Genomic DNA, 22,137 nt, shown 5'->3' with positions numbered 1-22,137 from the left:
CTGAGCAAACACAGGGTATACAGAGATCAAGCAAGAGGGGAATTTAACCTAGGAGGTAATGTTGGTGTCTAGGAGACACTGCAAGGCCTCCGGGGGCAGATAGGAGTCAGACACGCCGAACTCTCGGACCCCGGCTCTTCGGCGGTGCTCCGTTTCTGTGCCCTGCTACATGAGGTCGCCGAGGCTTCTCCTGCCTGCTCCTCAGGTCAGGTTTGGCTCAGGAATTCAAGGGCCACTAGGAAGGGAAATGTTGGTGTCTACAGCTGTGATGGTGGGGGACAACAATAGTGAATGTTGAAACTAGGAAAGCATTGACAGATTAGCTTCTGAAATGGCATCGCAGCTCTAAATGCTACAAAAATGTGTTTCATTTAATTTTTAGTCACCCTCCAGTCCTTCAAGAAATGTTCAACAAATGTTGGCAGATTCTATCAATTGTATGAAGGCTTATGGATTTCACCAGGTAAAAGACTTAAATTCTGTCTTCAGGGGGCTAAACGCACAGCCATTTCCACTAATGTGCTGCAAATTAGTTAATTAGTCTCATGCAGAAATGAAATGAAGCGGCAGAATGTGAAATCTGTCTCAAAAGCTGCAAACGCAGCTATTTATCATTACCCATTTAGCTGGAGTTGGGAACTTCTTGGATGTCGTGGAGAGAACAGATGCCAGAACTGAGCTTGGAACGCCTCACTCGGAAGCTAAGGCAGAGGCGAGATCCTGAGCTGCCGCAGATGTGGAGGGAAGGCTGATTTCAGAGTGATAAATGGCAGGCTCGGCTTGGCAGCCACCGGGAATTCAGTGAAGTCACTCGTGTGCCCGTTGTTTCCGTGCACCTGACCCTTGAGGGAGCAGCGTCTGGGCTGTCCATGTCCACTAAGCCAGAGCTCCTGCAGGCACTCAGTCACTTCCCTGTGCATCCAGATGGGACATTCTCCCGGCAGGCCCAGCCCCTCCCCACCGTGCTGCGTTGTCATCAGATCATACACTGCTCAAGGCAAATGAGACATAGACTGGCACTTGGGAACTGCAGTTGGATTCGACCCACAGAAAGTCTGGACAAGTAGGATAAGAAGGTTCTAAACACCCCAGTCCTGAGACTGGGCTGTGGAGGGGCCCACCCAGTCCTGCGGCCTCCATGACTGATTCCCTGATTTCTCCACAGAGATGTGTGGGGACTGAGATAGATTGCAGTTTTGAGACTTAAAGAAATTATGATGAAATTTTGGAATCCTGTGCCCTATATGCATAACAGTGAGCCCTCTATCCAAGAGTTCCATGTCTGGGGATTCAACCAATTGCAGATCCGAAATGTTTGAAAACAACATTGCATGTGTACTGAACATCTACAGACTTTTCTGGTCATTATTTCCTAAACAGGACAGTATAATAAGATGGATGTGGTGGCTCAGGGCTGTAATCCCAGCACTTCAGGAGGTTGAAGCAGGAGGATGCAAGTTCAAGCTCAGCATGGCAATGCTGGAGACCCTAATATAATAAATATTTATAGCATTTACAATGTATTAGGTGTTACAAAAGATGATTAGAGTACGTGGGAGGCTGTACATTTATGTAAGGGGCCTGAGTATACAGACATTTTGATATTTTCAAGGGTCCTGGAACCAGTCCCTTGTGGGCACCAACAGCTGTACGGACCTTTTCTAAAACAACAGCAATAAAAGATCTAAAGGAAATTTTCAGCAGCACTGCCCAGGTTGCATTATATCACCTTAAATGATGACAGTTGAGAAAGCCAATCCATGTTCTCATTCAAAATTGAGTGCCATTTGTGCTAGGCACTGATGTGGAAATGGGAGACACATTTTTGGCACAGCTTAGATAAAATTTCTGACCTCAGGAAGCTTGTTTTCTGAGTAGGGGAGACAAGTACTAAATCTGTGGAGTCAGTTGATCCTAAGCGCAGTTGGCGAAACCAAAACAGGATGCAGGGGCTGAGGGAGGCTGGAGGATGGGAAGGGTGTTTGAGAGGGGGTCCCAGAGGCTGTTCGAGAAGGAGACACTGGCGCAGAGAAGGAAGGGCCCAGGGAACAGCAGGCTCTTGAGGCGGAGCGTGCCTCGTGGTGTTAGGAAGTGCTGGATAACTGGAGAGAATGAAGGAGCAGAGCATTCCCCAGGCTTCTCTAGAACCCAGGTAATGAAATAGTTTCCTGCTCTAGAGATTGAATAACTAAAGAGGTCAGTGCCAGATCTCAGCGGCTGTTACTCTGCGAAGCTCATTAATGTTGTCTCCTTCCCCATTGTGCCCTGTAATTATGCTGCAGATTTGAAGTAGGAGCAGATGTACTAAACACAGTACCCTCAGGCATCAGCTGTGTGCTTCCTGAATGATTGTGCACTTACCATTCCTCCTCCATCGTTCTCACTTCTTGCTTATCCTTTTTAAAATTCTTGCTTAACCTAAGCCACAGTATCCATAATGATTCTAGTTTGAGGTTATAACTCTGCTTCCTAGTCCCTTAAAAATAAATACATATGCATGTGGGAGATGAACAGAGCTTCACTTTTAAGTTCTTTCTGTTTAAGCTTGGAAATTGCTAGCAGCACTTTTATGTATTTCAGACTTGTAAACAGCTTCCATGAGGGATGGCAAATTTTAAGAGTCATCTCAGACAACAAAAGTGTTCTCTGGTTTTCATCATGCACTGTATTGGCAAACAGAGGCACCTCACTCTAGGCAAGAAAACAATGTAAGAAAAAATAGATGCACAAAAGTTTAGTTACATCTGAAGTACAAATTTATGAATCACAACTACATTCACTGTGGTTTATGACTTCCGATGGTGATCAAAAACAAGTTTTACAACATCAAGCTGTAGATTTTAGTTGTGGTGAAATAATTTCACCTTTATCTTTCTGCAGGAAAATACAGAAAAATAAATCCTGTCCCTTGTGAAGAAGGACATAAGGCCAGGCTTTGCTGGCCCGCTCAGCCTGCTTTATTTCTTAGCTAACCAAGGCTTTTATTGATTCACCAACTTGTAAATTCAGTTTTGTTATGAATACTCAGAAGGCTATATCCAGATTTTAAAAAAAAATTTTTTTTAGGTCTAAGTGATTTGATGTGTTCATTTCTCTTCAGGATAAAGTGAATCCCCTTGATTGCACTTAACGCCCCAGAGCAGTGTACTTAAAAATGGTAAAGTTAGTAAATTTTGTTGTGTATATTTTACTACAGTTAAAGAAAAGAATTCCCTTTTAAAAGAAACACTCACATTTATTATTCTGTATTTTTCCTTTTAAAGGGTTATTTTTGAAAAATATTTTTCTGGTTGGTTTTGAACAAAAAATACTTTTTGAACCATGTGAGAGTGTGTGTAATGTAACATTTTGGGACGCATGGTTCCACAGCATGTGGAGACCTGGCTGAGATGGCTCTGGGAATGGCCAGTCTTTCTGGGGAACGGTCAGCCACTGCAGAGTGGTGTTCACACGGGCACCGTGAAATGGAGGGTGTACTTCAGGGAAGGATATTTGGACTATTCATTGAGCTCTTACTATGTGTTATCCTCTGTGCCTTGCATTTTCTAAAATTCATCTCTCACTATATCTCTACCAAATAGTCTTCCTCATTTTACTTAGGGGGAAACAGCCTGCAAGAGGTGCAGTGAGGTCCCTGGAGGAATGCAGACAGGTAGCAGCAGTACCAGCTTCCGGTATTGTGGACGTCAGCTGCCTCCCCAGTGGCCCAGAGTTTAATGAAGGTTGGGTTTGTGTAGCACCCTCATCCTGGCAGGAAACTATTGGATTTGCTCACCAGTGGTTGTTTATGTTCTTTTTTTTTAACAGAAGAAAGAATCTGTGAAGGTAAAACAAGATGAAGAAGTAAAACAAATAGATGACGAGAAAACGAAGCAGATTTATCAGAGCTGGAAGGAAGATTCAGAGTGGCAGGCATCTTGTAAGTACCCAGGGGCTTCAGTGGCATCTTTGAGCCTCTCAGCTGAATCTTTTACAAAATAAAATGATTCATCTAGGACGCACTGAGAGCGAGTCATCAAGTAATGTCTTAACACTGAATTGTACTTGAATGTTCTTACCAATGGATTACTAAAATGTTTATGAGCTCCTTTTGACTAGCAGAATGGTTCCTAATTCATCTTTGTACCACCAGAATGATGATATATCTAGGTAACGGAATGGTATCTAGCTATGAAAAACATGCTTTGGAAGAGTTCTTAATGACTTGGGAATATACCTTTATATCTTTATCTTGGAGAAGTAAAACATTTAAAAACAGCATAAAAAAAATCACTACTTTTGAAAGCCTAAGTTATGAAGGGAAAGAACTGAAAGATTATTAACATTAATTTTCGTAGAGAAGTGGGATTTAAGATCATTGATTTAATGGCCAATAATTACATGAAAACACGTTCAACATTGCTGGTTATTCAAGAAACGCAAATTAAAACAACACTACGATTCCATCTCACTCCAGAAAGAATGGCTGTCTTCAAGAAATCAACCAGTTACAAATACTAGAGAGGGGCCGGGAATTTAGCTCAGTGGTTCCAGCGCCTGCCTCGCAAGCACAAGGTCCTGAGTTCCATCCCCAGTACAAAAAAAAAAAAAAGAAACAAATACTAGAGAGGTTGCATGGAAAAAGGAACCCTTGTTCTTCGTTGGTGGGAGTGTAAGCTGGTACGACCACTATGGGAATCAGTATGGAAATTCCTCAAAAAAAGTAAAAATAGAAATTCTGTTTGACCCAGCTATTCCCCTTCTAGATATCTTCCTGAAAGAGTTAGAAGCATCCTATTACAGTACTACATACATACCCATGTTTATAGCAACACATTTCATAATAGCTAAATCTTAGAAGCAGCCTCTATGTTCATCAACAGATGAACAAATAAAGAAAATGTGATGTTTATACATGACAGAGTGCTACTCTACCATAAAGAAGGTTGAATTTGCGTTATTTGTAGGAAAATAGATGCACCTTGAGACCACAATGTTAGGTGAAGTAAATCAGACACATAAGCTTAACTATCCCATGGTTTCTCTTATATGAGAAACTCAACATATAAATAAAGTGCAAAATAAAAAATAGATAATAGGGCTGGGGATTTAGCTCAGTGCCACTGTGCCTGAGTTTGATCCCTGGTACACACACACACACACACACACACACACACACACACACACACACAAAATAGGGAGATAGATTTTTCTCAGACGGGAAGGAGATCAAGGGATCAAGAGATCTGGAGGGATGGAGAAGGGAAGGGGATGACAGAAGAATTAAGATGTGATATGTACATGTGCCAATCCCTATGAGGAATGTAATCATTATATACTGCAAACATGTACTAATAAAAATTACAAATACTATTTGAATTTTTACTTCTCATTCTTCTGGTTTGAGTTTCCCCCCCTAAATTTTCAACAGTGAATACATTCTTTAGAAGTTTTATTTTATTCTTAATCCACACATACTCATTGTTCTGATGAGGTATAGCATGATGTTTGGGTACATACAACTTTGTGATGTGAAGAACATAGGGATAATAAGCTGGATGTATATGTTCCACTAGTGCCTCTGACCCAGAGACCCCTTGCTAAGGTGGCATTGCCAAAGATAAACCCCATAGGAGAATAAGCCAATGCCAATGAGGGCTGAGCACAGGACACTTCAGAGAGCTAGAATTCAGGTTTCAGAAAGGATTAGGGTATCATGGACAGAGAAGTCTAAACTTTCCTTGAGGCAGGTCAATCAAGAGACCAGAAGTGGTAGTATTTGTAGGATATTGAAAATCTTAAATTGGTTTCCAGTCTCGTTACAACAAATGCCATTAAAATATTTTGGGGGAAACAAAAATATTTGCAAGATCCAATCAGTGACCATCTGTGCTATCCACTGAAATCCAGTATAAGGGGATATTTTTGCTATCTCTTTGAAGTCAAATTTAACAGAATTTGACCAGTAATGTCTGCAGTATAAGTACACTCAGTAAAAATTATTTTCCATTCTAAATTAGTCTTTAACACTATGTGGCTAAAACAGCCCCAAATCCCCTGTGTATTACAAAGTGATACTAAAAGGCAGCCTTGCAGTGTACTTTATCGGCACTGAGATGTTCTACAATGATCTAGAACATACTTAAGGTTAAGCACCCCTTTATTTTTTCTCATGTGGCCAATTCACATGTGTTTCAGCTCACAGCAAGCCTGGCTGCTCTCTGCCCTGTCCCCAGCCACATGGCACAGAGTGGTCCTGCCTGCCAGGTTTCTGCTAGGGCCTCAGGGCCATTGCACCCTGAACACGAGTGTGTGAGGGATGTGGCCCTGGCCTCTCTTTATTCCTTGCCCCTGTTTCTTTGAATCCTTGCTCAACTGGGGCTCCAGGAAATTCTTGCCCTTTCCTCTGCCTCTCAAAACCCCCAACTCCCAAATGAAGAGAGGAATTCTTCAGGGACTCTTGGGTGAGCCCTAAGATCTGGATAATAGGCATCGAGATAGTGACTGTTCATTAATATAAACATGCGATGGTCTCTGCAGCGCCTGCTCCATGCTCTCTTGTGCATTCCCGAGTCTCCCCGTCTCTGTAGGCTGATGAAGGCCTTTCTCAAACCTGTCGTTGTTCTAGTGCGGAAATCCAAAGCAGCTGATGAGAAGAGACGCTCCTTGGCTAAGCAGGCCCGGGAAGACTACAAGAGGCTGTCCCAGAGAGGAAGGAGTGGCGAGGGGCTGCAGAGCCCCAGTGGCCCACAGAAGCCCAGGAGACCTCCCCTCCCACCCAAGCCCCAGTTCCTGAGCCCAGGGGGCTGCCCTCCTCCAAAGCTGCTCGGGTAAGAAGCCACGTGATGGCTTTGTGCAGAGCTTGAGATGTGCCGATTAAAGACCAGTGTGCCAGGAGACCAGCGGACCAGCCAGCTGCTCATGTCTTTATCCTCACCACTGACCCTCTCTGGGAGTGCTGGTGTGGCCTTCACCCCCTTACCTGTGAAATATCTACAATATAATAATAACAATAATGATAATAATAGTAATCATACTATATTGCCAATAATATGGTGAAAATGAGCATCCAGTTAGATGACTTCCTGTGCCCCTCACCCTCCCAGTGGCAGCAGGCGGGCCAGTGAGGGGCAAAGGGGACACTGGGTTTCTTAAACCGTCAAGATGCTCTTCATATAAAAGAATAAACAGAGCCCTAAGGGCTTGCTGACTTCCACCTGACATCACTAGGACATTTCCTTGCTGAAAAGTCAAGGTCTGATGACTGTCCTTATACTGAGAAATGCAGCCAGGTTCAGATTTTGAGAATTTGGAAATTCTCTATTTTCTGACCATGGTACCTTTACCTCCTAGATTGTAGGGGCATTAGGAAAACAATTTTGGGGGGCAAACTTTTGAAGAAAAGTACGATAGTATAGCAGAAACCACCTACCCTTCATGTCTACTGATTATGAAGTTCTTTTTTTTCCTGGATACTGATACAGTATTTTTAGATAATTTAATTGTTATTTATTTAAGGGTGCTGGGAATTGAACCCAGGGCCTTACACATGCTAGGAAAGTGTTCTACCACTGTACTACACTCCCAACCCTAATATTTAGAGAGAAAATATCTCAAATCAGTTATTGATTGAATGATCCTGAATTTCCACAGCCTTGCTTTCTGAAATGAAAACTAAAAATACTTCTTTGTCAGGTGCATGGTGAAATGAAAAACAAGCAAAAATCTCCCTTTGCTTGGAGCCAATAGTTATTTTTAAGCTTCTTTCTTTCTTAATGGGGATTATGACCTCAGAGGAGACATGAAGGTGGACCTTTACCTCTACTGTAATTTTTTCTACTTAGTCTACTGAAAGGTTCTATTTTGAGACATAAGCACCAATTCTAAATGACCATGTTCTACAAAGTGACAATCTGGGGAATGATTTTTTTTCCTTGTGGAGGATAAAACAAGAAAGACAGGAAGAGTGTGTCCCCTTAGTCCCAGGCCACACAGCTACATGGACCTCCTGTTTCACAGGGGCTCATCTGTGTGCCCGCTGGCCACAGAGCCTGGCCCAGGGCTGTCGGTGGAGCTGCCCACTGTTCCCCAGAGTCTCAGGTAGTGTGGGAATGCGACTTGCCACATGTCCCTGTGCTACAGTGGTTTTAGAGCAGAGTGTATTTGATTGAATGGCAATGAAGTGGTCTATAAAAAAAGGAGCACTTCTCATAAGCTATGCTCGACTCATCTTTTCCAACTTCAGACACTGTCTGAAGTGCTCTTTGTGTGTCAGGCTGGATGGGCTTAGGCCAGGCCCCTACAAACCATGATGGCCAAGGACCCAGGAGCCAGCCCCGGAGTGGACAGAGACCGGCTCTCCCATGTCTTTGGTGCTTTGCTCTGCCTTCAAGGATTTTCTGGAGAAAATGAATCTCATTTGGAAGCTATTTTATGAAAATGTATCATACAATTTCATGTATATCCAGTGGCTACTTCTTGGGGAAGTCAAATATTATAGGATATTTTCTCCAAAATTCTCTGGAAATCATGAGATAATATCTACATGTCCATGTGTCTATCCGGCCTTCGTGTCACATGGAACTGATGCTAGTGTGTATTACTACAAAAAGCATAAAGAGCCTCAAGTTAACTTATATTACAGGAAATTCCAATTGCTTGGCCAAACATTTTGCCATTGTTGTTTTTAAATTGAATTTGGCTCAGTGGGCTATTATGTAGGACTTGGAAATATGTTTACTACATTGTAACTTTGCTTTTTGTAGTGGAATCCACTCACATTCCAGATCTTGAGCTCTGCTACTGAATTTATTCAAAATGATTACGTTTCTTACTTTTTCTTCCTAATCCTCAAGCAGTCTTCTTCCTCATACTTTATCTTTCTGAGACTATATTTTAGCAGAACTAAATCTCTTCAAAGTGTGGGAGAGAAAGCAATTTGGGAAGGTTAGTGGAAACAGAAAAAGAGGAGAAAATCAAGTAACAAAAATGTTAGGGAAGAAATTTGTCTTAACACATGTGATTTGTTTGCAAGTGTATACACTGCAGGAAAATACTTTTGGGGGTATTTTCCAAAGTTTTAATGGTTCTGTTTAATTGGGAGTTAATGGACCTTCTAATTCCTATTAAAAATGAATTTAAATATTATGTGTTAACACAGCAGTGGCTCATACCTAAGACTAACCATTTAGGACTGGAAGCCAAGTGACAGATTAATGTTCTTCCCTCTGTCTGCTTTAAGGAGTTGTATAATGGTGGTTTGTAGGGGGTCCGAGGTCCCATTAGCTCGGGCCATGGAATTAGATGTTGGAATGGATATAATACTCGCTTGTTCTGTCTCAGTGTTTCTCTCCATCTCTTTCTGTCTCCATCCTTGTTTCTCTCTCTCTCTGTCTTACACACACACACATACACACATTTGTCCCTCCATATCTGCAATGAATTCTTAACAGGGCCCCCAAATGTATCAAAATCTGAAGTCTCAAATTCCTTATATACAGTGGCATAGCATATACCATGTATACATCCTCCTGTATACTTTAAATCATCTCTAGACTACTTGTACTGCCTAATACATTGTAAATGCTATCTAAGTATTTATATTATATTGTTTAGGGAGTAAATGACAAGGAAAAATGTCTGTACGTGTTCACTACAAACACAATTCCTTTCTTTTGGATATTTTTGATGGTCTGTTGAATCCAAGGATGCAGAACCCAGTATACAGAGGGCTGACAATATATAATGTGTGTGTGTATGTGTGTGTGTGTGTGTGTGTGTGTGTGTGTACATATACTTAACTCTGATCTGGAAACTGTCTTACACATAACAGAAATCAGGGAGTGACGAGGGCGGTGTCTAGCTCTGCCCAGGAGGACATCATCCAATGGTTCAAGGAGGAGCAGCTTCCCTTCCGAGCTGGCTACGAGAGGACCTCAGACACCATTGCGCCCTGGTTCCATGGTGAGTGAGGAGATCTCCTCAGAGAGTGGCCGAAAGGCTGCTAATCCACCAGGACGGCAGGGAGAAAAAAAGCTTCCTTTTATTTGTGCTGTGCAAAAAAGAGTCAAATTATGTTCACAAAGCAGTTTTGCAGAGGTTTTCAGGGAGCCGCCTTCTCAGGACTGTTTAGAAAGCAGTGGAGATTCATAGTCACCGCATGTGCCAAGGGCTAATTCATCACCACAAACACAACCCTCAGGGCAGGTGGGAACCACCGGGCTTCGTGCTGACTCACAGAGGGCATTTGATCATGATGCCAGCACACAGCAACCTTCCTTCCGCCCAGATAGCAGCTGTGGCTGTTGGATGTGGTAGGGGAGGGAGTTGGTAGGCAAGAGGTCAGGCTCCCACCTAGCCCTCCATTCGGCAGTTGCATGACCGTGAGCAAACTATTTTCTTTCTCTGTAGCAGATCAACTTATTTGAGCTTCATTTTCCTCATCTTTTCATTGAAGGAATTGAACTTTGTGATCTTTAATTGAAAACTCCCTGGCTTTGATTCCTTGTTTCTGGTATGTAGCTAAGGCTGCAAGGTGGATTTATGGGATTTAGAATAGGTAACAGCTAATAAATCATTTCTGTATTTAACCCAAGAGACTTGATTAATTGAAGCTCTTTCTATGCAGCTCATACTTCACCATCCTTCACTTTCTTAGATTTCAAGAAAAGTTGATGCCTTCCCAAAGCTCTCAGTTGGCTTCTGTAAGGTCTGTGGCTGGGGTTAAAGTTTAAAGTGTAGCTGAGTGCTGGAGCACTTACCTAGCATGCACAAGGCCCTGGGGTTCACTGCCTACCACCACAGGCCTGCAAAAAAAAATCTAGGGTTCAATCGGACCAACTGTCTAAATATACACCAAAAGATGCTTTAATTTTTTTAAAATATTGATGTTCCCCCTCTAAGCACACTTCTCCTGGGGTACCTTGGTCTGAATTATCTTTAAGGCATTTCTCATTCAAGTAGCATTATTGCTTATGTAAATAGACCATAAGAAATCAGCTCCCAAATACATAGCATGCAAACTCTTTTGGCAAGAACAAAATTATTTCTGATAGCATTTCTCCTAAAAGGCTGCTTCTGCAGCCAGAAGGTTATGGGAGAATGGTCTGGAATCCCTTGAAAATATGTATTTTTCAGCGAGCTGACTTTGGTCATTGTCCGTTCCTGGAAGAGGCCCCTCCACTCCCAGGGTTTGTGTCACAGCCTCCTTTCTTTCTGATCTGCTTGGAAGACATTGTTGTCAAAGATAGGCAGAAAGAACCCTGGCCAGTGACCTGGGTGTTTGCTGTTGCTGTCTCTGCTGTCTGATGGCGCCTCTTCTCCTTTTAAGATAAACACTGAGGAAATCAAGCACTTTGTCACTTCTGTGTTGTTGGGCAGAGGATGCTGTCATCTTTGATTACAACAGTGGGAGTTGTTTGTAATGTCAGCGAATAAAAAATTGTAAGTGTTCATTGATGTTATTAAAAAACTCTCGTACTTGAACTGGCATTTCTATTACAAACAGTTGCTGAAAGAGAGGAAATCACAGTTGGGCTAAAAGTCCAGTTGGAACTGCAGTTCAAAAATATAAACTGTGGAGTTTTACATATAATAACCTATAAAATGTGCCATTGTTATTGATTTATTCTCATTTATACAAATTTTTTTCATAGTTATGAGCAAAATAAATATTATGATAATAAGTGAATGCACAAGTCAATATAAACCCTTATCTTCAGTTTTTAGAAAGCAGAATTGTATGTTTCCATGATAAAGAGATGATGGGTCATACTTCATCTATATGAAATACAGTTGTTTACTGATCAGGAAGCCTGTCTTGTGCCATTGGTGTGGTGGCTCCTTACTGGTTCACAATCTTTTTGTCCTTGTCATTTACTTTGTGAAATAAACCTCTAAAGATGCTGTTTTGCTCACCTTAATCTTCACTCCTCAAAAATTTGTACTTTCATCTTTTTCTCTTCCTTAAGTTTTAATTGAGGATGGGATTGGGTAAGAGGGGGAGGGAAATGAAGACTGCTGAATTTGTGGCTTTTGTGGCTGGGTGGAAGGTGGCCGTGCTATCCATGGAGAGAAAGAACATAGGAGGAAAGGAGAGTTGGGAAGGGGAGAAGAGAAGAGAGGAGGACGGACCGTTTGTGGTATGATGGTGTGTAATATGTTTGGGGCACTCAAGTGAAAGTATCATTCGGTAATCGGATGAATGGATCAGTGCTGAAGATAATAAATTGGAGTCACTAGCATGTAATTAAAAACATGGGAGAGAATGCGATGTTCTAGGCATGAGTTAGGAAGAATGAGAGGAGAGGAGGGCCGAGGACGAACCATGGGGAGCACGAACTGAGGGGCCTGCACAGGTGCCGTGAGGACCCGCAGCAGACACCCCTGATCTTGGCCCGAGGCCTCCTTTATCACTTAGGGTCCTGGTGTGTAGCTCCTAAGTGTCCTTGAGGATGCCTACCCTGTGATTAGTGAAATAATGGTCTTGTCTCTGGATTCCTAGATGTAAAATTTTGATGAAAATCTCAAGGCCAAGAGATCCTGAAATGAAGGTGCTGAACTCTACTTCCTGTGATATAGATACACAAAGTCTCCCCACATCTACTCCTCCATCAGCAAGAATTTAAACTTTCTCCATTCACTAGAAGCATTCATAGAAGCACTGGGTCTCAGATTTCACTGGACTTTTGGTCCCACAAGGGCACTTGGGCAAGAACCTTGTGATAGCCTGTTTTCTGTTGCCATAACAAAATACCTTAGGTTGAGTAATTGATGAAGAAAAGAGGTTTATTCTGCACTTAGTTCTGGAGGTTCAAGGGCATGGATTTGCATCTGCTGAGCTTCTGGTGCCCTGTTCATGGAGGAGAAGAGGAAGGGAGATGGCAGTGTGCAGAAGGGCCAAACATGTGGGCGGCCTTCCTTTAGAACCCACTCTTGCAAGAACTAACTCATTCTTGTGAGTGCAAGGACTCACTGCGCAGTCTCAGGGAAGAGGCGTAGAACTCTCATTTTATCTTGAAGTACCGGAGATTGAAGTCAGGGCCTTTGGATTGAGCTACTTCCATCCCCATCCTTTTCTTGTTTTTTGAGACAGGATCTTGCCAAGTTGCTAAGCTGCCCAGGCTGGGCTCGAACTTGCCGCCCTCCTGCCTCTGCCTCCTACAGTGCTGAGATTATAGGCATGTGCCACCACACCAGGTGACTGATCCCTCTTAATGACTTAATTTTCTCTGGGAGGCCCCGGCTGGCACTGAGGACTGAAGCCTCAGCATGAGTTTTGCTGGGGACAAACCTCATTCAGAGGGTTGCAGATCCCCCATTGAGCTCTCAAGCTCCTTGTCACTTTTGTTAATTTTCCACAGGGATAAAGCACAGTGCTAGCTTTCACTTGGGTTGATTCTGTATTAGGAAGCAGAAGGAATGAAGCTGACTGGCTGGCCGTCTGGAGGCTGCCTCCCATGTTCCTGGAGGGCTGGGCACTGATCCGGCCCTGTGCGCTGGGTCCTCTGTCCAGATGGGCAGTCTCGCCCTGCTCTGTGTGGCCACAGAACTGTGGACATAGACGCCCCAACAGGGGCGGTGGGGGGCCTTCCGAAGGAACTGTGTAGTTGGTGTTTTTCTAATTTCTCGATATTTTAAAATATGGTAATTTTACCTAATCTGGATGTTCCACACTCGCGGTTTGGAGGACTGTGGAGTACCCTGCCTCGCGGAGGCCCTTCCATGGGACAAGCTCTGGGTGGCACCGTGTCATGGATAACAGGGTGCGTGGTGTCGGTCTCTCTTCCGGCCTCCTCTCTCACCCTGACTGCTCTCCAGCTTTCCACTGCTGCCCTCCATCCTCCACACCATCAAACTGAACTGCTCCCCAGGGCCCTCTGATGCCTCCTTGACCTGCATCTGTCTCCTGCTTCCAGCCACCAAACCATCTCTCCCACCCCGTTCATGGTTCCCTCTACTCCCTGCCTCCTGTCTGTTCCCCCAAACACTGCACTTGTTCCTATCGTAGGGCTTGGCTGTTGTTCTTCTAAATGTTTCTGTAGCCGATTTCTTAAGAAACTGGCTCATGTGACTATGTCAAGTCCAAAAGCTAATGAGATAGGGCAGCCTAGAGAAGCAGAGAATGGTGCTTTGACCCAAAGACCATCTGAGGCAGAATTGTTCTTACTCAGAGAAGGTCAGCTTTTGTTCTGTTAAGGCCTTCAACTGATTAGATGAGGCCCACCCACACAATACTTTACTAAGTATTCACCCACTTAAATATTAATTTCACTCAAACAAACACAGAAATATCTAGAATAAGTTTTGACCAACTATCTGGACATTATGGCCCAATCTAATTGACATATAAAATTAATCACTAGAGTAACTGTTGTGGCAAGATTTTGTTGGCCTGCATGCAATCAACAACATTCATGTTAGGAATCGTCTCTTGAATAGCAGCTGGATTTAAATTTTCAGAGTGTAGTTGGATAAGATCAGCTTTTAAAAAATCCTCAAAACTACAGTAATGGAAAGAATTGTATGAATTCAGTTTTTTCCCATTTCCTCATTTGAAAATTATGTTTCTTGTGAAATACTATAAACACAAAGTACTAAGAAAAATTTAACTAACACTATGATGTAGGAAATGTTAGACCTATTCTGCAGATGTGTTGAATGTTAACAGCCATATTTACTTTATCTCTAGTTTTTAAAATAAAATATGACAGACAGCATTAAGGTCCCTGTGTTACTGCTTTCTGTATTCCATGTCCTCCTCTCTGGCAATGGTAAACCACTCTTCTGAGGCTGCTTCTCATCCATATTCTATACTATAAATATATAAACAGAGTCTGCCAAAAAAATGTATACACACTTCAGGAAAAGAAAAACTTGTATAAATATTTCAGTATTAAATTTATTGAGACATCATGAGATTAATATAAGTTACTTTGGGCCTCTGCAGTTATAAAATGTGCTCAAAGTGGTGTCATTCACTTCCAGATATTTATTAGAATGGCAAACTGCTGCCTGGGTAACCTTGCTCATTGGGATTGCTGCACATGCATTTTCAACTTCTTCTCTAAGGGCTGGGAGTGTGGTGGGTTTTCTATGATATATGACATCCTGTGGGGTCCCCCATAGGAGGGTAACACCACCTGTTGAAAAAACTTCACACTATTTTTCTTTTCCCAAAGTTTGTATACATTTTTTGGCAGGCTCTGTATATATATGCTTCTCTAAAAAATGCAGCATTATGTTTAATATCTACATGCTATCATGTTACACACAATGTTTTCTCTCAATATTAGGTTGTCTGGACTTGTCTTTTTTGCTAAATGGAGGCTGGTTCATTCATTTTGCATAGTGTTTTATTATATATATATTATACATATACAGATGTATTATTACTTATTCATCCCTTCTACATTTGATATGTTTTTTCTATTACAGAAAATGATGTAGAATGCACCCTTGAGCATGTCTTGTTGTACACATATATGATAATTTCTTCAGAGAATATATCCAGGAGTGGAATTGCTGGGAGGTAGGGTACGTGTATTTTTAATTATACAGTTTGAGCTTCCTTAATCCAAAAATCCAAAATCTGAAATGCTCTGAGCCAACATTTGCTCCAAAAATTTCAGATTTGGGGTCATTTCAGATTTCAGATTTTTGGAGGAGGGATGATCAACTGGTAAAGTCTATGCAAACGTTCCAAAATCTGAAAATCTCTGAAATCTGAGACACTTCTGACCCCAAGTATTTCTGTCAAGGGACCCTCGACCTGCACTGCAAACTGCAAGAAGCGCTCCAAAGTGACCACACTGTACACGCTCCCACAGCAGTGCCCGGGTTTCTGTCTCCCCACGCCTGTGCGTGGCACTGCTAGATTTCGCTTTCCATCCAGTGCATGGTGCACAGGCACACACTCTGGAATCATCTCAGAGTTCGCCATGAGAGATGTTGAGGCTGAGTGGCTCAGTGTTTGCTGGCTAGATGGGTGTTTTCTATAATCATTCTGCAGATCTTTCGAACATTTCCCCACTGAATTGATTTTTTATACTGATTTATATGACTTTATATATTCTGGATGTTAATCTTTTGTCAATTATGGGTTACATGTACCTCCCCCTGGTCAGAGATTTATCTTCTAACTTCCTGGCATATTTTGAAGCACAGTTTATTCTTTTAATTTCAATGACATTGAGTTCAGCTCTTTTTCCTTTATGGTTGTTGCTTGTTTTTATCATGCCCCACCCACTTATAATTTATTTTTGCTTATGAGATGAGGTATGGAGACCTTAGTTATTTAGATAGTATTTGTTAAAGTACATGTTAGGTAAGGTTTTCCCATTTAACCATTTCAAAGTGTACAGGTCAGTTGGGTCTGTTGTTCATGCCGTGTCTCGCTGTCTGGTTCTAGGCTGTCTCTATGCCCAGGACCAGCCTGAGGTGCAGACTCCCTGGTCTCCTCACATCCTTCCTAATCCTGTGTATTCCTTGGGCTTGTGCAGTTACTTTCTCATCTTTGCGGGACATGCAGTTGTTGAATGTCCTAGTCTTTCACGTGTAGCTCCCAGAAGGGAGAAAGAGAGAGAGAGAGAGAGAGAGAGAGAGAGAGAGAGAGAGAGAGAGAGAGAGAGAGAGAGAGAAAGGAGGTGTGAGTTTTCGAATATAATGACCAGATCCCTGAGGCTTGAGGTTTTTCTGCTATTAATGAGGACAATGATTAATACATATCATGGGTTTGTTTTTATGAAGCAGATTGGCTCATCCATGCGCTGCGCTCAGCATCGCCCCGGTACACACCATTTCTGCCGGGGCTTCCAGGATTGAGCAGCTGAGGATGTGCTCTCCCTTCCAGTCCTGCCTGCCCTCACCATACTCCTAACCCTGCCACAGCCTGTCATTCTGGCTAACGATATGGTCTACATGGCACAGGCAGTGCTTTAGGAAAATAGATCTTAATTACTGCAGAAACTGCCCTGTGCCGTGTCCACTGAAACTTATTCAGGGCCTGTCCTTAAAGAGCCAGGAGGTCATGTCAGAAGGAAACAGGAATTTGAAAGAACACAGGCCACCAGCCCACGCGCAGAGAAGGAAGCTATTGGGAAGTCCACAGGGCAGGCTGAGGCAGGAGAAGGCTGAGCTGGGCTGGGAGGAAAAGCAGGGAGGTGCGGATGGATAATCTTGGTCTATTTCCTTATGGAGATCACTTTCTTTGTTTTTGTTACCCTTTCTCCTTCTCCTGTTTTCAGTTGAGGCATTTCTTGACTCTTGAATCTGGTCTTCGTTTTTGCTCATTTTATCCTCGTATCTGGTGACTGTATCACAGTAGTCTTTACGACAGACCTTTTGGTCTTTGATGTTTGTATAGTAAGTGATAAAGGCTCGAAAGTCCTCTGACTATCTGTAGCATCCGCTGACTGACAAAGTTCATCCTACGTATTATGGCTCCTGATCATGAGTCTGCAAAGTGTGTAGGTTTATAATTAATTACACCCAGTAACATGCTCTGAAATCCCAGAGAAAGGGTCAAAGCATAAATAAAATTGAAGATCTGTCTAGAAACCCACAGATTCATTTCTTCGTTCTGGCTGCCAACATTTTCCCAGTCCTGTTAAATAGCAGGGAGTAGGAGCTGAGTAATTGGCAGGGGCTTGGACGGGAAGGTGGGCCGAGAGATAGAAATAAATATACAAACAAATTTCTGATGTAGGTATTTGCCAGTTGTTTCTGTTGCTGGAGAATTTGCATATTTGCTTTATGCGTGCATGGCTGATCATTTTCCCTCTGAAGTGTAATTAATAATTTCTTATTCAAATGTGATATGAGTAGACTGCTGATGAAATAGCTCTATCCTCATTTCTTGTGGATGTCTTTTGCAGTCATGCTATATAATTGAGCCTGTCCTCTAAATGCTTTAATCCCAGTAGTTTATATTTTAAGCTACTTAAAAAAGAAAATCTCTTTAACTTTGGTGCATCACCGGTGTAGTTCAGACTGCAGCTATTTTGACTGCACTCATTTTCAACACATCCCACTGGCTAGCTCGCTCTCGCTGGGAGGTAAATCGTCTCTATCTCTGTGGGAGCAGTTGTGCTCTGGAACTTCAGTTCCCTGGAGACGATTATCAGGTGGTGGCCTGTGTTCCTCCACTCCTCCTTGCCTGGCAGTTTGTCATCTTCCATCTCCTTCAGCACTGCAACCAGACACCAGCCCAGCCTGAATGTACCTCACTGAAAACTCAGCCTCCAAAAAGGCTCACAGATGCTTGCTGAGATATCTTTCAGGCTGAGACCTTAGCACACCTGTGAATTGATGCCCATAGGTGATCTGGGCTCCAGTGACTTTTCTGTGGAGTGGTGATTTCTTATTCATGGGGCCATCAAAATGCTGCCCACCCCTCACAAAAGCATCTGTCTTCCCGAGTATGAATTACTGACTTATGTAACTTCTCGAAGCCTTTGTGCCTAAGCCTCAGAAGAAGGTCTGCAGCTGGCCTCATTTACACACGGAGCCAGTAGGCTGTGGTCAGCAGCAAGAATAGGTTACTGCTGTGGACGGCAGGGAAGGGCAGCTGGAAGCCCTTTCCTGGTGGTCACTGCCCTGAACTTTTGAGGGACCAGTGAGGCTCCTTTGAGTGTCACCCTACGTATTTGTCTGGATTGTTCTCTGTGGTTGTCCTGTGTAACTACCGCCTATTTGTTCAGTTTGTTTACTCTGAAAGTAGCTGGAGAAGATTAAAGAGAAATCAGCTACTGCATGGATTTATCCTGGGAAGAACTAGCTGTTCTGTGGAAAATGCTATGCATTGCTGTTGTCTTCTAGACAGCTCTGAATTTTCTTGTAAATGAATAAGTGCAGCAAACTTGCTGGAAAAATGTGGCCATTTTTCTGTTAATACTGAGGTCCATGAATCAGGTCCGTGAATCCTCGTTCTCTCTTTCTTTTCCCGTGCTGGGGATCGAACCCAGGGCCTTTGCACTAAGCTACGTCCTCAGCATTCTTCCCTTCCCCTCCCTTCCCCTCCTGTCTCCTTCTCTCTCCTCCTGTCTTCTCCCATCCTCTTCCCTTCCTTATTCTTTGTCTTTCTTTTTCTCCTGGTTAATTCTGAGTTGAGAAATGGCCCAGGTTGGGCTGGAACTTGCGACCCTGTTGTTTCAGCCTCCCAGAGTGCTGTGTGCCTCACCACACCCAGCTGAACCCCTTTTTCTTGAAATTTTGCAAATGATGTGCTCAAGTCTTCATCCTGATACCAGTCCTAGGGTGTCAAGGCCCTGTGTCCAGGCCCACACTTCCTGTTACAAACGCCAGGACACTAGTCTTTTAGTTCCCGACTGTGTTCGTGTTGAGTCCTGAGGTTACCTAGAGGGACATCATAGGCCAGGGGTGGAGGGTGTGTGAGAGGCCAAGGAGAGTGACTGCTTTTTGGTGCCAGTTAGGGTTTCATGCAGAGAAGGGGATTCTGCTGTGTGGTGTAGTATTATTGGGAGACTTCCATTTGTCCACATGTGCTTTCTTGTGGATCTCTCCCGCCATGCCAAATGATGTTGGACACTGATTCCTTATGCCAGGGGAAGGGAGGCAGTGAAGTAAGTAGTGATCGAGAACACATCTCCAGGGCCACACTACCTGGCTTCATGTCGAGTCCCCACCCACTAGCTGTGTGCCCTTCGGCAAGTCTTATGACCTCTGTCCTTCCATCTGTCTCCTGTGTGGTGAAGATGCCTGAGGATTTAATACATGCAAGGACTCAGAGCTGTGTGGGGTACAGAGCAAGCCCAGGTAGTAAGTGTCAATCCCTAAGATAGTGAAGAGAGAACAAATAGTGCAAATCATTCTAATTTTGAATCATTAAGGAAACATTTCCAGTAATGTAAGAGTAATTTCCAGTAATGTGTTTTAAGAGCTCTGACCATTTTCCTCATCCCTGACCTCAAGGGGTGAGAGTTTATGGGTGCTTTCACCTCTTTCTAGATTGAACCTCAGGCAGGCCCCAGATCCTCTCCAAAATGCTGCCCTTCAGTGCAGAAGGTTAAAGAAAGCAGCAAGTGTAAGGAGCTTGTGTGTGCAGTTACAGTGCTTTCTTCCATGTGCAGGATGCAGGGGACAAGGTGTGCACTCAGAGGCAGACTGAGCTGCTGTGTGGAATCAGCCCTTCTTGCAGTCAGTTCCTTCACTCTTCCCTTCCCTGGGGAGACTGTAGTGTGGGACTTTGAGGTCCCTCTGGGGTATTATCTTCAACTGCTCCTCCTCTCACTCTTCCTGGGGGTAGCCCAAGAGGCAGGGACTGCAGGACAGATGACGGAAGGAAGGGGAGATGCCAGGGCGAAGAATCCAGGGCAGGCACAGGGCCAGCAGCTCCACAGTGGCTCCAAGGGGAGGGGAGGAGATGCTGCAGCCTGGGGTGTCTGCGGCCTCTGAGTCCTTGGAACTTGAATCCTGAGCTTGGGAGAGTGAGAAAGAGCACTGGGGATCTTCCCCAAGCCCAGGCAGATCACACTCAACTGTCACTGAGAAATGCATCTTTGTTTAGTGCCTCTTTGTGAAATAGGCACACATTTTATTTTCAGCTCATTCCAGGACTATTTCCTGAGTCAAGCAGTTTATAAAACAAAACACTAGAGTGGGAGATCAGGATGTGGAGCCATCACTAACCCTATAGCCTTGGGACTTCCCCTTTCTACCTTAATTTGCTCATCTGTAAAATAGGATGATAGCAATATCAGGTCTGCTTATTTAGAGTAGTTGGAGGATTCAGTGAAAACATAAAAGGTAAAGGGGAAACATTGTGCTGGGGTAGTGCAGGGATAGGTATTCAGGGTGGGTGTGTGGGTAGGAACTGGCTCTGGGCTCAGACTGCCTGGGCACATCCAACCTTCTCCTGGCCCACCCCAGTGATCCTAAGTTCTGCAGCTTCCTGTGACACAGGTTGGAGGCTTTTGTTGACGCTACTATTACTACCTCATTGCAGGCTTGCTGTGAAGATTAAACAAGGTATTCATACTTTGAGTCATTATTTGGTTATCTTTCATTTGACTTTTCTACTCTATTTTTCAGATGCAGGAAGTAGGTTGTACACCTGGTGATACTTCAGAGAAATATGGCATGCACACCTTGTCCCTGGCATAACAGTTGTCAGACTAGAGGCAGTGGCTGCTGAGAAGTGTTCTAGAGAAGTCAGAAGCTCAGTTGAGAGACAAAAGTGTTCCTTAGACCTTTTCTAGGCATCTTCCAAGCGGCAGTTGTGGAGGGTGTCATTGAAATTCAACCTGATAGTTGCCCTCTGAAGCGCATAAGGAAGTAGAGGAGGGCAGGGCAGTGGGGCAGAATGTGCTGGGAGTGCCCTGACCAGGCTGAGTACCAGGTGAGCATTCCGGTGGAGGTGAGGGCCAGGTGCTCCACAGGCCTGGAGGAAACTGTCTTACTGCACAACCAGGAGTCCAAATACTCCATGTCCTTGTGTTGGACCTTTCAGAGTGAGTAGGAGTTTTTCAGGAGGAGGTGTAAAGAGGGGCATCCCACTCACCTACCTTTTTCCTGTGGGGCAGTCATTGGCTCTTGGATTTCCAGCTAGGGCCTTGGTAGGGCTTGTGAGCTACTTCAAGTCTCGTAGGAGTCTGTGACTGTACTCTGTATGAAAAGTGCTTCTTCCGGGCTTGGCCTACCTGGGCCAAACCTTTACGTTTCAGAGGGCTAAAGCTACTCAGTACAGAGAAGTAGCCAGAGCACATGTGGCTCTCCACATCAACATTAGTGAAAACTAAATAAAATTAAAATTGAGTCATCAGTGATACTAGCTAGCTTCATTTAAGGGTCTCAGTGGTCACTTGTGGCTAGTGGCTACCACATGGCCAGCACAGGGGACATTTCCACCATTACAGGAAGTTGTTGTCGCATACAGGAAGTTGTTGCTCTGGAGGGAGCCCTGGCATCACACAGAGGGGAGTGAGTGGGGCATTTCTCCTGCTTGCCCTCAACTCCAGCTGTGTGAAGCTGCATGCTGAGTGTGCAGGCTCCCCAGGAGACCTTGTGCAGGGACATCTGCTGTGGTTCTGATGCTTTTTGCCTCCATCCAGCTTTAAGAAAGATCATGGATTGTCCTGGTAAAAATGTGGCTCATTAAATTGGTGAAGTAAATCTCTCATATCCCTTTTACTAGCACAGAAT

General features: G+C 43.7%; 1 protein-coding gene across 9 annotated transcripts in view; it reads left to right on the top strand.

Annotated features, from left to right (window-relative positions):
• Sh2d4a (SH2 domain containing 4A) overlaps window positions 1-22,137 on the top strand; it is a 67,398-nt gene that overhangs the window by 33,165 nt on the left and 12,096 nt on the right. For 6 of the 9 annotated variants that reach the window (XM_087216886.1, XM_087216879.1, XM_087216880.1 and 3 more), the window contains 4 exons: window positions 383-463; window positions 3,808-3,919; window positions 6,608-6,809; window positions 9,812-9,942. In XM_087216886.1, coding sequence (XP_087073012.1) covers window positions 383-463; window positions 3,808-3,919; window positions 6,608-6,809; window positions 9,812-9,942 — 526 coding nt within the window. The remainder of the gene's footprint in view (window positions 1-382; window positions 464-3,807; window positions 3,920-6,607; window positions 6,810-9,811; window positions 9,943-22,137) is intronic. The other 3 variants (XM_087216883.1, XM_087216884.1, XM_087216885.1) reach the window with 1 other exon arrangement.

The sequence above is a fragment of the Heterocephalus glaber genome, unplaced genomic scaffold, assembly GCF_053883595.1.
Source record: "Heterocephalus glaber isolate CG9 unplaced genomic scaffold, H.glaber_assembly_v1.0 deba00001460, whole genome shotgun sequence".
Classification (NCBI taxonomy): Eukaryota; Metazoa; Chordata; class Mammalia; order Rodentia; family Bathyergidae; genus Heterocephalus; species Heterocephalus glaber.
The sequence above is the reverse complement of the archived record's forward strand: the minus strand, read 5'-3'. Positions and strand labels throughout refer to the sequence as shown.